We start from the raw sequence: 16,074 nt of genomic DNA, 5'->3' as shown, positions 1-16,074 counted from the left end.
GAGTTGAACTTATTTTAAGTCTGCAAACTAACAGTTTTAGCTGAGTGTTGATGTGTTGGATGCCTCTATGAATACTTTGATTTTATGATTGAGAGCAAAGCATTGCTGTATTCCACTCACAGTTGCACCTCTAGCCTATGAGAATAACAGTCAGTCAAAAGGGAATCTGGGGCAAAGAGGCCTGAAAGGGAGACATATAGCATAAACCGTAGATAGCCAAAGAAAGTGGAGATTCTGCCAAAAGGGATGAAGACAAGACGACAGGGCTCCGTGTGGGATTTCACTTTGGATTTTGGCCCTGCAGGGATATGTGGAAGCACAACTGACAGGACTTGCGTGGAGAAGTCGGCTCCATTCAATATAACTAAGTAAAGAATGCCCCATGTAGTCACTGATGCACCAGCATAAATCCTCCAAGGTATAATGCTTTGTGAGCTTTACCTCTCTGATTGTAGGGAGCTAAAGCACTAGATAATGTAAATGTGTCTTCTTGTTTGCCACTAAACACACTTAGGATGCTAAAATGGTTTTAAGAGGTAGGATAGAGGGAAATCAAATTTAGGAATTACTATCCAACTATGCAGACATGTGAAAGCAGTCCCTGCAGCGATGTAAAACAGCGAACAAACACCATGACAACTTTAGTTGAGATTTATTTCACATTTTTTGCTACATTCCTCTTTACTCAAATCTAGGGAGCGTAGGTGGGTCAGTCATCTTAGAAATACTTTATATCCAACTTCATATCAATATGTGCTACAAGTTAAAGTGATCTTGGAGTGGGTAGTACAATAAGCTTTAATCTGTTCAGTCATGTCTGAGGCAACAAATTTGCTTTTAAAAGAGTAAATGTAAAAAAACACAAACACATATACAATGAAAGAATTTACAGGTCATGACTAGGAGGAATATTATGATCCAATTAAATGATCCCCAAGGTAGCACATGGGTTTAGTAGTTTATACTCCCCAATGAGGCAAATGGTATGACATAATAATTTACTAAATTATTTTCTTTACTGTGTATAGAATGGTCTTTGATGTTTATTTTGATGATACTAATGTCAACTATATTTCATGGCATAATCCAATAAAAAATAACTTCCATTAAAGTAAAAAAAGAACACTTCATTGGTATCACAATATTCAACATCATGTTAATTGTGAAAAAAGATGCTTTGTTGAAACTAACTGTTTATGACAACTGAGACATTCTGTACTGTAAGCAACACGTTAGTGACCTTTTTACAGCGAGGGATAAAAACAGACTTAGCCAATTTGCCAGTGAGACATCAAAACCAAGTCACTGGTGACACGCTATGCAACATACTACATAAGCAATAAAAGCCTTTTTTAAATTTATATGGGTATAATAGAAATCATATTCAACCTAATGTAGGCTCCAAGTTTTAAAACAAACTTTTTTTGGGGATCCACCGTATATAAATTCTTTTTAAATTGGTTTATGGGGGGCTAGACATTCACAAATGTCCTTGCAATCTCAAACTTATCAAATGTCTTGTATCTTCTTATGGCAAAAAAATCTCCTGTTGCACCTCATTTTAATTCTCTAGATGGTTCTCAAGTTTAAGAAAACAAAAACATCAACAAGGAAACGAAGAAAAAGTGAGTCCTCAGAGCTCTGCAGCTTCGAGCGTTTGGCTGCCACAGAAAAGTCTAGCACCTCCTGCTGCTCGGGAGGTTTCTAGTCCAGCTGCTCCTGCTTTATCCTGTTTGAATTGGATCCTCGCTGACTCGTCCTCCTGAGTTCCCTCCTCAGGACGTACTCACTGAATTGGGATGAGTCCACGCCTCCGCCACAGGAGCCGGTGATCTCAAAGCCACGTTGTTGGAGACGCTCTAGAACCTGGAAAAGGTGGAATGTAATGTAAGAATGTCAGTAATAATACAGGAAATCAATCACAGAGCAAAAAGCATTAATAGCATTCTTTATTAGGACTCTGGTGGCAGGCGGTGCTTGCTCATAACTTTGATAGTCAGTGCCAACCTGGTCAAGATGCCCGATAAATCCTTCATGGAGGTCGGCCAGCCCCCATAAATTGTGACACTAAAACATTAATGTAACCTCTAACCTTTTATTTACGACTGCAAAACTGGAAAGCGCAGAATCATCCGAAACTGTTTTAGTTATAAGCTGCCAAGTTAGAGCTAAGTCTAGCACTGGAAACAAGCTCAGCGAGCCTTTCACAAGACTTTCACAAAACCAAGAACCTCGTTTTGCCTCATGCCTCATTTTCATTGTTTTCTGGTGTACATGTGTGTTTGTCTGTGTGTGTGTGTAGCTGTTCCTGATCTCGCAGCCTTGCAGACATCTACAGACGTGTCCGGGGGGGCAGTAGGATCACATTCCATCGAAGAGGCCCCAGGGAGCAGTGAGGCGTTCTCTCTGCCACTTGGCTCAGTGTGGGCTGCTCAGCAAAACCCCCTCTCCCTCTTTCTCCCCCAGCCCCCAGGCCCAAGCCTCCGCCAAAACTACAAAGGTCCCCCTACTGCTGGCAGCTCTCTCTGCCCCCCTTCCTTCTCTCAAAACCCCCGCCCTGCCTCCATTAGCCGCGAATACAGCATCCACCGCCGGCGTGCTTTAATAACCAAACAGGATTATGGGCCCTGCCTGGGGACAACCTGCCAGGGAGCATGCTCACTCTCTTGCTTGCTCTCCACGACTCACACACTTCAGAGTCGGGTTTGTTTGTGTGTTTTTTTGGGAGGTAGATGGAGATTTGACTTCCTCAGATGGAGACACAGTCCAAATCATTGTGAAATCTTTTCAAATATGCCTCTCCTCCATTGTTTATTGATGAGTATCTGAGGATTTTACCATCAATGAATTAGTGGAATATAAAAGTATAACTAGGGAACTACAATATTGCCAAATACATGCTGAATATAAAAGATGAATTTAACATATTCTACTTTCGCAAACTTACAAGACATCTTTGGGTGGTTATGATAAAGCCATAATTTTGCTCCCCTAGAAATCATAACTTCACCAACACCTTAAAGGTCTTAATGAAGGCAACAGTAAAGGAAGTAATTGGTTTACAAAAATAACCTCATATGGCCTGCACAGCCTCAAAGAATTGCTGGTGTTCAATTACTTGTATCTGGAGTCGTGTGGATCTGCAGAACTATTATTTGGTAAGAGATCTTACAAAAAATGTGTTCTGCTGATTTGTTTCTTGGATGTTACAAAGCCAAATATGTGTATTTATTGTGACGTTTATTTTCATTTTAAATTGAGCATCAATCCAACAATCCTCTAAGACACTCGGGGGAATCATCTCACGTCTCCTTAAGTGTTTCACTGCATCCTGAATTGCTCACTTTCTCTTGCTATCAGAAAGTTTTCCCTCAGTTTCCACTGTGATTCAAGATGTCAGCCATTCCTTTACTTAATGGGTTGAAATCCACCATTAAGCCATTTACGGTCTCTTTTCTGCAGGTTAGCACTGATGCCAACTTCACAGGGAAAGTTTAAAACAATCAAAATTACTTATGTGTTTAAATGTATGTGTTTTTTTTCCCACATGGAACACAGAGGGCAATTGGGTGAGATGTGAGGACCATATTATGAGTGCCGCAAAGTGATGCATGATATTAAGGCTGACCATCCACCAGCTCCGGAGCCGAAGTCAAAATCATTATTCTGGTTAGATCACAGAAAAGTAAAGATGGTGGTAGACTTGTGTAATGATGGCTTGCTAAATTGATGCTTTGATGAACTCATCAAAGAACTTGTTTTTCCGCAAGGCTGTTCTTGTGACTCGATTATATTAAAAAAGATAAGATTTTTGCAATCAGACATCAGTAAAATTCTAAAAGTCTACAGTGTAACAGCATATGAAAAAGGTTGAATGAACAGATCATCACCTCAGTCAATCCCTCGGGTATTTAACTGAATAAAAAAATATAGAAAAACACACTTTTTCTAACTTTTGAGTGTTTATACTTATCGAGGAATGCTGAAAAAAGTGCTGAGTATAAATCACAATACACCCATAGCATTCCACTGTTCACATTACCTGGACAGAGTTGAGGTGGCAGTACCCATTGAGTGGGAAGCGGATGACGTGCGTGGAGTCATGGTTCCAGCCAGCATTGACAGAGTTGCACATGACGTCACCGATTTCCGGAAACACGTCTTCAATCAGGGCCTTGTCACCGCTGAGCGTGATCCTCTCACCCAGGTCAGGTGCAACACGCACCACCAGGCACTCGCAAGGGCGCGACACCCGGCTCAGATCCTGATCCTGGCGCCAGCTCTCCAACTCAGCAAGCATGGGCTGCAGCTGGAAGTACCGCGCCTCCTCATACAGAAGACTGTAGTCCTGTAGGATACGGGGCAAAGGGCGTTGACATCTTAGGATATTATGTATATTAACTTACATGTGCTGCTTGACTTGGCAGCTCTGTTCATGTCAATTCTTACTTTACGAGGTTAACGAACAAGTTTTGTCATCAGTACTCTTTTATTTTTATTTTTTTTAAGCAAGCTTAGGGCCAACAGTTTTAGGAGGTTTTGAGACTTGACATAGTTTGTGGAGAAAATAGCCACAGAGTGAATAACTGAACATATTTGCCACACAAACACTGTAAGAGTTTAAGGTTTACAGGGAGTAAAGATGTCTCATACTGTATAAAATTACCAAATAAAAGTGAGAACAGTATGTGACTAGTGTTGGGTCATAAGGGTCAACACTGGAAGGATAATGATTAACAGAAAACTTTCCAACATACTTTGAGTTGTGTCAGTAGCATTAAGCTACTAACCATTCTAGTTTGAATGCTTTTATTTACAGATACTTAATATCCCAATAGCCTATAATCCTTTCTGTTTATTTTTTATTAAGCTCAAGAATTCCTTTAAACAATCCTACAAAAATATATACTGTAAAAAGATACTTCTCCTGTATTTTAAGGTAGACTAAACTGAATTGGATGAGGCTGGTTGCTTAAATGCAAGCTTGCTTGACTAGAGAGCAGAATAACAACATAACAGAATAAGATAATCAGTTTACGGTTGTGATTTCCTTTCTAATAGGGACCCAAACTGAAAAGGAAACAACAAGGAAGTTTGAAAACCACTGTTCTACATGAACAAGCAATAAACCCTCGCGAAGACACCATTCAGCAAAAATTTCAAAAGATCCAGTGTAGAGGAGATGTAGTGCGACATGTAACACAGGGTTGCATGGGGTAGAGGAGCATATCCTTTACCCGCAGGGCTGCAGGGCCTAAATCTCACCACATTCAAGTTTTCTCAAGCTCCTCTCAAAACCTACTCAATGTGAATGTGGCCTTAGCTTGAACTTGAGCTTATATTTTGCCTCTGCTTATTTTAGCTGACATACTTTCCACTGATTGAGTCACACTGTGGACAGTCCATCAGATAATGTGGTTATTTGTTTAGTCCCTGGGCAAGTTAAGTAATTACTGACAAAATAACACATAATAGTAAAAAAAAAGAAACAAGAAATGCTAATGTGTCACATACAGTGAGACTCACCCTGGATGGACACTTGGCTTGAGATCACAGAGCTCTGATGAAATCTAGCACATGCAATGTGGTCGTGGGCACCAGAGCATTTATTCATTTGTCTTGATGCAAGCTTAGTGTTTACCTTACATATCTCAAAAGAATCTATGGACACTAAGAGCTGGAGGGGACCAAATCTCATCTCATGATGAGTAAATGCATTATGATTGAGCTTTGTTTGTCCTGATATTTTGTCCCTAGCATGGGAACCGTTTTCAGCGATTCAAGGAGGACCAGCAACGAAAGGTATCCCACGGCCTTAGCATTCATTGTGTGTGCTAAGTTGTAGGACTGCTGACTGGCTGATGGGACTTTACAGTTTCTAGAATGGACATGCACTCACTTTGAAGTCGTCTGGGATGAGGAGTTTGGACGTCCTGAGGAAGTTGAGGATGTAGCGGAACATGTGTCCATCCCTGTCAATGAAGTAGTGCTGCTTCAGGCTGTCCAGGACTATAGGCTCTGTGCCATCAAAGAGACGACCGATTCTACCCACAGAGAAGGGAAGGGGGTGGGTGAGGCAGAAAGGGAGGGAAGGGTGGCGGGAGGGGGGACAACATATCAACATTAATAATCTTACATTTCTTACTTTTTTTTCATATACTACTCTTGAGCTTGTGTTTTTTTTGCACCTTGTATAGTGGGAGAGAAGGGAGAGAAAATATGAAAAGAGTGAGGAAATAATTATACAGTTAAGCAAGAACATCTGCAAAGAGATGTGACTCACTCGTTTTTTCTCAAGCTCTGAAATGTTTTTTACACTTTCGCACAGACATGAACACATTACCAAGCTCAATACAACCGTCAACCATAAAGAAAGAAAGAAAGAAAGAAAGAAAGAAAGAAAGAAAGAAAGAAAGAAAGAAAGAATGAAAGAAAGAAAGAAGAAAGAAAGAAAGAAAGAAAGATTAAAAGAGGTGGTCTGAAAAGGTCAGGGCCAGCTGGTAGTTGGTCGCCTGAGGCAGGGTGCCAGTCACCCTCGGGCCTGCGCTAGGAGCGACAGTGCGACCTCCCAGCCTCCAGATGGCCCCATGCCCTTTGGCCCTTTACTGCTGCTGTGACATCTGTCAGAATAACCAAGTTGCTTTTGTCTGTGCACTGTATTCTGCACTCCTACAAATTATTTACCGCCCAAAATAACTGTCGGCTTTACTTACACGGGGAAACATTTTGTGACACGACCTGATAAATCCAAAAACAAAACATCCAACACATTTTCATTTTTCCACCAAGTGCATCCATGAGATATTTCTGTGATTTGAGGAGTTGTGACATTTGACTGTTTAATGTCACAGGATGACATTAAACATTAAACAAGATGGCATTCTGACGCTGATAAATCTGGCTTGAAAAGAAAGAGTGTAAGACACTGCATCTTCCTCAATCTCCTTCCCTGTTTTCAAGCAAAATACTAGACACAGACATTCACTGAAAAAATGCAATGCTAACATTATCTCCATCACACACTTTAAATACAGATGCATGGTAGAGCAGACTCACCGGGATTCGGGGAATTTGGTTAAGGTGGCCAGACTGCTGGTGTACATGTGTCCGCCCACATCAATGTGCACAGGGGCATTGGACTTGGTGAGCTGTGCAGCTGTTGGGATGCCCTGGTTGCTCAAGGGAGACACCGGTGATCGTGTGATCATGGGCCTGGACATGCTGGAGCGGCTATCCTGTAAAACACAACGCAAGGGAGAAAATGTCAAGACGGATAGATGTAATAAATTCAGTTTCTCTTCTGCATATCAAGATGTGCTGTTTGAAAATAAATAAATACACAGTTACAACCACAGGGGACTTGATAAGTAAGATTTAATTTGGGGAAAAAATAATTAGACTTAACAATTTCTGTAACACAACACACTTTACAATCAGGAGTGAAATGAAAGATTTTCTCCTCTGCAAGTTAGAGCAGCCTGACCTTGACCTGAATGTTGCCACAATCCTCAAGCATCCACTCCTGTGGGCCATAATCTCCAAAACCAAATTAATTTGGAGCATCAATCTCATAGTCTTGGAAATGAGCAATAATGACTCCTGATTTGAACACTGTAATAGGATTTGGAGAAATTGTCGTCTGTTAACCTACAAACACCATTAGGAGACAATTTATGTTAAGCTCTAAGGAGAAAATTACTTCACCCCCCAAAAAAGTTTCAGACCCTGAGTGAAGATGGAAGAAAACACAAGTCTGTGACACCTCAGTCACTGAGGATGATTAAAGAGTTAGATATTCAAAACTATTTTCTGAAAATGAATCAAACTGGTTCAATAGTAAATTAAAGCAGGAAACGGGACTGTGCGTGCGTAATAATCAAATAACGTGACAATAGTGCGCACTCAAGATTTAAGGACAGCAGGAAGACGATCTATTCACACGCTGCATTTAATAAACCCGAAGTGTGTCACTTCGCTCCCCCAGCAGAAGTGACAATTTCGACTCCACTCTCACAGTAATTTCCCTTTTTTTCCACACAATATCGGACTTTGACGCGTTTACCTGCGCCGGCATCACTGTGTTTGGAGAGGAAGTCAACGAATGGTCATTTTGCTTGAGAGATGCTGCGTGAACCGGCTCTCCTCTGACTGCGAACATCAGTGAGTGCTCCCTGTACTCCACCGCTCGGATCGGGAGCCGTTTGAGGGAAGCGTGCACGGACTCATCCACAGAACTGATTGGACGCGGTCGCTTTCTCGCTTTCTGGTGCGTTAAGTCCATGATGTCCGTTTCGTCCATTACAGCGCAGACGTTAAGGTTAACAGATAGGACGCAGCGGGCTTTTTCCAACGCACCTGCCAAATGTGGAGAGGCGTGAGAAGCTGGGTAGCGAACACCGGGGGAAGAGCGGCGCCGTGGCTGTCACACAGAGCAGCTTCTTTGCAATGGCTGGGAGAAGTCAAAGCCCCCGACAACATTAGCATTGTAGCGCCTGCGGCTCTTTTGGGCTGACGCTGTTTCAGCGGCAGGTATGTGTGTCGCATTTTCAGAATAAAACAAATCCTGCCCAACAAAAAATGATCGTCTGGTTATGCGAGTCGGGTCAACGCGCACATATGGACCTGTCACAGCTGGCCTTTGCCCTTTTGGAGAAGAGTTTCTGCGCGCAGTCACCCTCATCCGGATGTTGCTGCCCATTGTTCAGCAGGTCAAACCCTCCTTCAACAAAAACAGACCAACAAAGTCCAAAGTGGTGACCAACCCACTCAACTACCTGGACATGCATGTCCCTATAACACCCTCCACCCACAAGCACACATCACTCATAAGCACCAGACTTATCATGAGCTTTCCTATCACACAAAAGCAGCCAGTGATTTCAGCTGTGTTTTAAATAAAATGAAAGAAAAAAGTGCATAAACACTCTTTTCATCACCAAAAAAGTGACCTTTATGTGTATGAAAAAACCAGATCATATCCTTCTACAACAACTGTCTGTCCCTTTAGAAGAGACTTTAAAGATCTTCTTGATCAGCTTCTCATTGGCTATGCGCCTGATAAACATCAGTGTTGTTGTATGATGACTGTGGTGTGTAAACACCACCTCCACTGACCACATCAGCATTGCAAAACTACCACGCTAATGTCATCACTGAGTATGAAACCAGACCACAACATGTCCAATTGCTGTTAAAAGTACTGCCACAGCACTCTCCTGGGCTGGTTTTTTTCCACAGAAAATGCAGGGAATCCACAAATTTTAATAACATTCAGATTAAAATTAATTAGTTCAACCACTGGCCTTAAAACATCCATATTCCTGCTTCTCATTGGCAGTGTGAGTTTCACACCTAGATACCCAATTAGCAATTAAGCTTGCCTTTGAGTGTAGGCCTCCAATGCGGTGTGTGATCCTGGTCTGATTTGCATGCCGCTTGTGCACGCGCTGATAAGCGCAGGCAACAGCCATACATAGTTTTAAAATTCAACTCCAGAATCCCTCGCAGAAGGCAAAGGGGCCTGCAGGGCAAAAGAGAGAGAAATCACATGGCTGCTCTTCAAAAGGGGACCTGTGTTAGGCAGCCGGCAAAGTGCGTGGGATCACACTCAGAATGCAGGTAATTTGTTCCCTGACTAATTTGTGGAGATGGTTGTGTGTGTGTGTGAGTGAGTGTGAGAGTGAGTGTGTGCCTGTGGAGAGTAAGTTCTGAAAACAGCTTGGTGGAATTGGATTTCCTCAAAGCCTTGTCATCGCAAAGGTGGATTGAGTGTAAAATCTGTAAGGCATTATGGAAAATTGCAGGGGAGAGAGAAGAGAGAGTGAAAGAGAACGGCTGCTTGGGTAGGTGGGAGTTGAAGGGGGGGTCGCGGGTTGTGGCAATGCTCTTATATCACGAAATCATTCTGCATTGTTGGAACTAAAGATACATGTGTGGAGGACTTTTTTCTTGGACTGATGTCCACATCGCATTTCTACCTTTTACACTCTTAACTCAAGGACAGTTCAAAGGTCACAACATCCTCACAATCCATCAGTAAGGTTGATCAGTGACGCTCAAACCAGCTCCAAGATGTGCACTGCAGATCTTGCACACCAGCACTTTTCCTACCTGTTGCCATTTTGAATTTGGCACAGTGCTACAAACGTCTCTCATGTGAGGGTGTTTGTAGACGTGTTCCCAAAGTTTCCAGCCTTTGTGAAAAAAGTCGAAACGTAGGGAATTTGTTCGTTTACCCAGCTTGTGTAATTGCGTTGCACCACAGTATGCACAAACAAATCTAAAACAGGCACAGTGCATCAAAGCCTGAAGTATTTGGGCTGCTCCAGTTGCTCTCGTTGTTTTTCCATCACTGGCCTGAAGTCTTTCAAGCCTTTTATGCAAAATCATGATTTTAACATCTTCTTTACATCTCAAGGAACAAACACTATAGCTCTGTTTGCATCTTTAGTAAGCCAATGCATGGTATTATCCACAAATGCTCCTAAATATTAGGAAGCAATTGCCTGTCTGCTATTGCAATAATCAAAAGGGCCTGCTGGGATCAACATCAGCAACAAACCAGCTTTCAATTTTCCATCCCACAATGCAGCTCTTCAGTGTTTCGACATATCGCACAAGACACAATTAGCATTTCAGATCAGAGCATTAACATTCAGTTTGAGGCAGGCAGACTGGTATTTACATAATTTGGATGGGTTGTCTCTGCTTTGGTGCCCATGGCCATTTGTTTCAAATGTCCACACACAGACAACTACAGAATTTGGGTTCACTTCAGACACTGCCGGCTGTTAAGGCAAAAAAAAAAACTAAATAAAAAAAGGTGGTGAGGCTGTTGTAACAGAATGCTCTGGTTGTCTGGCCAGGTGTGTATCACTTTGGATTTTATAAATGGTCATTAGGCATTATAAGGTAAAACTCCCAAGCAATTCCACATCTAGTTTTTTAATAAAAGTATTTAAACATTTAAATAAATTGTCAGACATTGTCATCAAAACATGTATATGGAAACACACTAATGAGTACAGAGATATGTACACATCGTCTGTGGTTGGCATCATGTCGACCTCACATGTCACAACTTCATGCTGAATGTATTGTTTCTCAGTAACAGGATGAGCTCTGTAAGTTTGTCGCGACAAATGCAGAAATGTGTTCAGTGTGAAAAGAGAGAAAGGATGAAGAGTTTGCCTAGCAGGAAAAAAAGTTAGCAGAGCAAAGAGACTCTGCTGACTTGCTCCTGAGCTAAGAGAATTTTGATTTTCTAGATAAACCACTTTTAAAGCCTGGATACTAAAGGTGGCAAATAAGGGAAATAGTCATCTGAGATGCCTCTGGATCATGGTTATCCAATCTATGTTTTATAATCCACAGAACCAACAATGTCATAGATCTTGAACCACTCTATTTACAGTGACTAAAGGGCAATCTTAACTGATACAAAGTTTCACAAGTTACATCCAATATCATATCATAGCACTGCTCCAGAAACACATAATTATCTCCTTATAACAAGCAGGGCAACTTGTCCACTTCAACTTCATTCTTTGTGGAGATATTGGAGGAATGAGGAAGGGTGATCAACGCTGTGTTGCTGCAGGCTGTTGGAGACAGTGGTGCATGTTCACTGGCACAGACCAAAGTGTCCCAGGGCACAGGAGTGGCAGAGCCATAATGTGAAATATAATAACAGCATTTCTCTCCAAGGGGTTCAAAGTTAGCAGGTAAAACACCTCTAATTTGTAAGTGAAATTAAACTTGAAACTGACTTGCTTTTTAATATTTATCTTTTACCAGATCAGCGTGTTTGTTAGTGTAAGTTGACTGGGACGCATATGCACAGATGCTGTACATACAGTGAAGAAGTATCGTTTTGTTATTACAGCGCCATCAAGTGATCAGTCCTGACAACCAAACATCTCAATCTCATCCTGTGTATTCAGGCACCCTTTGAAACTGGGATAACAGAGTATTGACTTTCTTTGCTGGTGATCTAAACTTAGAGGGTTTTCTTCATAACGTTACATTTAATAAATGTTATTTAAAGTCTCCTCTTCCCCGCAGTAGGCTACAGGGAGACATACTCAAGTAACTAAATACTGATGTATGTCAATCTAATTGTACAGTCGAAACTTTATGAACCTTAGTATATGTTTATTTACACAATACATGCCACCATGGGCGAAATAGATCCAGATTATTACTTATTAAACTATATTTGCCGATTCGCAGTCGGACCTTGGAGTTGATTACGCACGGAAAGCCAGGAGAGGGGAAGAGAGGACAAAATCCGCTCCTATTTTTGTCTTCGTTTACATAAATATGCTTATCGTAACACGTCCACGGCTTGTATTAAAGGATGATTCACATGTTCTGCATTGACGTGTGTTAAAAGGTACAGCTTGTTTTACGGAATAAGAAAAACGCCTGCGGCAAAATTACTCCACAATGGCGTCTTTCATTAGAAGATCTGCGGCAGCCAGGAAATAGAACAGTTTTACGACACAACTGACTTCAGAAAATACTAAATGAAAACGACAAACACAGGTTTGAGTAAGTTATGAGCAAGTTGTACAGCAACAGTGACACGCAGACGGCGATGTATTCGGAGCTGAAACGCGCCAGGAGCGAATTCACACGGTGGTCAAGTAGAGTGTATGCTCGACAAGATCGCAGTCTAATCCGCTGTTCGTTTACACTAGATGTACCAAAGACTCGTATATCGTAGCCATGCGCATACATTTGTACAGTAACCGAGGAACAATAGCCAGGAAGTGGTTAAATATTTTTAAAGAACTGTACCGCTCGAATCGTTTGGCACATGCGTAAAAGCTGCTGCGCCTCAATGTCCCAGTCCACCCAGCCTCGGAAATAATAGCAAACCAAATAAATCTCCGCTTACCTGATACATAGGGAGGCATAAAGTATCTTTTTATGCACCTTTTCCCTCCGATTTGGCCCACGAGCTGCTTCTCTTCCTACACCAGTGAGAAATGCAATAGCTTGGCTAAGGTAGACAGAACAAAATACAGAGAATACTTGCTCCAGGGCTCCGAAACCCCTCAAGGCAAAGATCAGGATACAATTAGCTCATGTCTCTGCCCCAGTCTAAACCAATCTGCAGAATAAAACTCCGAGCAAAGGAAGAGATCACAGCAGCAGTACCTCAATGTTTGTTGAGTTTATGTTTTTATAAAATCAAATAAAGAAATCTTTTTTTTTTCTGCATTTACAACACCCTCACTCCTCCTGCCTCCAAGTTGCCTATTGCCTCCCTCTCGCAGAGAAGCTGATTTTAATCGTTATGATTAGTTTTGATGTAACATTCCCCCGGGCGATTGCTACAAATGGATGGAGTGTTTCTTTGCCAGGGAGGAAAAGCAGCAGATGATGATAATTATATAGATTGTTGGTGGAGTCCTTTGATTTTTTTCCCTACTCTCAAACATCTAATCTATCTGGTCTGCTTCTTTAACACATGCCATCCACACTGCATCAGGCAACTTGTTGATTAGCCTGGAATCAACTTATTAATTTAATGGAATGTGGTTAATGAAATTCTCACTCCTTTGTAATCTTTTCAGTCTCTTTCCTCCCTTTGGACAACCTCCAAATGACGTAGTTGTATAAATAAGCACTTGCAGCTTGCCTTGCCCCAATCAAGTCTGAATCAGTGCCTGAGGGTGATGTGCGAGCTCATTTCAAATGTTCAACCATGCATGATTTCAGGAAGATTGAGGCACTTCTGAGGCTTTTAGATTTACTTGGGGAATGCAGTCAGCAAAGGAAGTACATGTTTAAAGTCATTCCTTTTGTAAAATCCCTTCATGTTAACATGCATAATTATTCTGTCTGTCAAGAGTGCTACTCTGTGCACATCTGGATTTAGAATTGACAGTTATTTCTTTGCATTCTCAACAGTTATCCCCGCCATACACAGTGGGAAAGGGCTGAAATACCCGCTCTTGCGCCCCCTACTGTTGAGATCATCAACTTTTTAAACAGCAGCTCTAAAAGCAAATCAATATTGCCATGTTATTGTAACATTACCCAACTTTAAAGCAGGAACAAAATCACGAGTACAGGGAAAACATCCATTTAAAACAAATATTTAGAAACAGGCTGTGTTTTTATTGTAATGTTCATCCAGAGAGAAAACTGATTCCAAGTTTGCTCTGAAGTTCAAGCAACAGTGGAATAACAATACCACGTATAGGAACCAGTAACTGATTGATGCAAGCTTACAAACAAAAGCATTTTCCAGTTGTCTTCATCAAAAAAGTTTCCCTCTCGCAGCATCTTTTGTAAATGACACACAGAATAGCTTTTGAGGTAAAGCCAGCTATCCCTCGCCCATTCTATCCAAGGACCATTAAACTTTCCACTTTTTGACCGCCATGTCCCACAGGAAAACAAACACAGGATTAAAGTGTTACAATGAAGTTATTTGCCCCAGAGGTTGCTGGATGGCGCATGATACACCAAGCCCCAACTATCATCCCACACACACGCACACACACATTTTTATGCCATTAGTCTGACAAACTGTAGTGAACGGAGAACGCCCCGGGCCTTAAAATCCCATGCGTTATCCATTTTCCACACAAATGGAGCCCATTCATAATGGGATCCTCTCACTTCAGTATTCAAAATATGCATCAGATGTCGTTGAAGTTAACCAGTGGAGATATTTGAATACATGTGGTGTTTGATACTGAAAAACAAAGCCATTGTTCTAAAGCCGCTGTGGAAGGGTAGTATTTTCCTTAGATCTAGAACTAACTGCTGCAGCAGCAACAGCAGGGGAACGCTGACTGGCTGCGCCATATTTTGGTGGACAAATTATCCAGATTGGTTGCAGATGTGAGTTTGCCCCAAACAGAAACTGCCTTGCCTGAATTACATCATCGGGATATTAATGCATACACAGAAGAGAGGAACCCTGGAAAACTTATTCTGCCTCCTGGAATTTTGAGAAACTGACACAAATAAAAACAAATTGCTTTGGTTATCTCTCTTTTCTGTCACAATGTAGCCTAAACACTTAAAGCAAGACTATGTAACACATTCTTTCTCTTACAAATTAAAAGTTTGTAGAAAATAAAACACCCCCTCTCCCAATTCACTACACTATTTCCAGCTACAGCCTAACTTGGTCTGGTATGACCAGTAGCCTATGGTGGCTAATATTAGCAAACATTAAATATATGCAAAAACAGATATCACTGTAACTAACTCCATGTTTGTTTGTGTGAGCAATCCAGGGAATATCAATCAAGCTGGTGCTGGTTTATTCATTTTAAGAATGGTGTTTATCCGTTTTTTGCAACTGAACTCTTAATATATCGGTGAATACTCACTGAGTCCTTTTGCTGAACTTTTTTGACTTTGACTTTACTTGTGCTACTCTTAGCGTTTAGCATTATCCTGTATATCTAAGCAAAGTGGCTGCAGTTTAGCAAAAGTTTCACTTCAAAGTTTGAATTTGACAACATTCAAACAGTGAAAAGTTTTGGCATCATTATTATAACAATAACATGACTGTTGGACATCTGAATGGGTGTTTTAATATCTAGGTGCAAAGATACTGCTTTGCTCTTTATGACTCTGATTTCTAGAGACAGAGTGTGAACACCCACGGATTGACATTGGCCTTCCTAGACCTCACAAAGATTTAGAGAGATGTTGGTTTCACCTCAGACCATATTAATAACTGCTGCTGTTCTCGCCACACCCCACTAATGGCCTGTGGTTATGTAAGGGAGTGGGATGTATAAGCAAGTGTGCTGAAGCTGCTTCCCGAGCCTGTCTCAATCTGCCCTGCAGGGTTGCACAGTTTTAGGCCAAAACTGTTCATCAAATATTATCTTTGGCACAATGAAATTGAGTTCTAGAGAATGACTCTACAATGTAGCCCATGCAAGCAAGTCTGGCCTTAGAAGGCTAAACATTATTAATGGTAAACATTTAATGACAGAGGAGCTCCTTTGTTCAGGTTAGCAAAAAGTATACCGCGCACTATTGTTGTGTCTTTGTTCATGCTCTACTCCAGAAACGTGTAATATGTAAACTCTG

General features: G+C 41.4%; 1 protein-coding gene across 3 annotated transcripts; it reads right to left on the bottom strand.

Annotated features, from left to right (window-relative positions):
- Window positions 1–655: 655 nt before the first annotated feature.
- On the bottom strand, window positions 656–13,277 carry LOC115022581 (BTB/POZ domain-containing protein KCTD1). 3 transcript variants are annotated; one of them, XM_029453617.1, is made up of 5 exons: window positions 12,902–13,277; window positions 7,057–7,235; window positions 5,900–6,044; window positions 4,043–4,348; window positions 656–1,866 (listed from the first exon to the last, which is right to left on the bottom strand). In XM_029453617.1, exons 1-5 carry the CDS (start codon window positions 12,908–12,910, stop codon window positions 1,705–1,707), a joined length of 801 nt encoding a protein of 266 aa, XP_029309477.1. In that variant the 5' UTR covers window positions 12,911–13,277; the 3' UTR covers window positions 656–1,704. The 3 variants fall into 3 exon arrangements, with proteins under 3 accessions (XP_029309477.1, XP_029309476.1, XP_029309475.1); XM_029453616.1 differs by lacking the exon at window positions 12,902–13,277 and adding an exon at window positions 8,356–8,562; XM_029453615.1 differs by lacking the exon at window positions 12,902–13,277 and adding an exon at window positions 8,063–8,455.
- Window positions 13,278–16,074: the final 2,797 nt, after the last annotated feature.

The sequence above is a fragment of the Cottoperca gobio genome, chromosome 17 (assembly GCF_900634415.1).
Source record: "Cottoperca gobio chromosome 17, fCotGob3.1, whole genome shotgun sequence".
NCBI classification, from domain to species: Eukaryota; Metazoa; Chordata; class Actinopteri; order Perciformes; family Bovichtidae; genus Cottoperca; species Cottoperca gobio.
The sequence above is the reverse complement of the archived record's forward strand: the minus strand, read 5'-3'. Positions and strand labels throughout refer to the sequence as shown.

Coding starts and splice junctions, on each gene's coding strand:
- LOC115022581 (XM_029453615.1), bottom strand. CDS start 8,299: ATGGACGAAACGGACATCATGGACTTAACGCACCAGAAAGCGAGAAAG. Junction 6,045..7,056: donor ACCAAATTCCCCGAATCCCG/GTGAGTCTGCTC, acceptor CTCTGTGGGTAG/AATCGGTCGTCTCTTTGATG. Junction 1,867..4,042: donor GCCACCTCAACTCTGTCCAG/GTAATGTGAACA, acceptor CACCTTTTCCAG/GTTCTAGAGCGTCTCCAACA.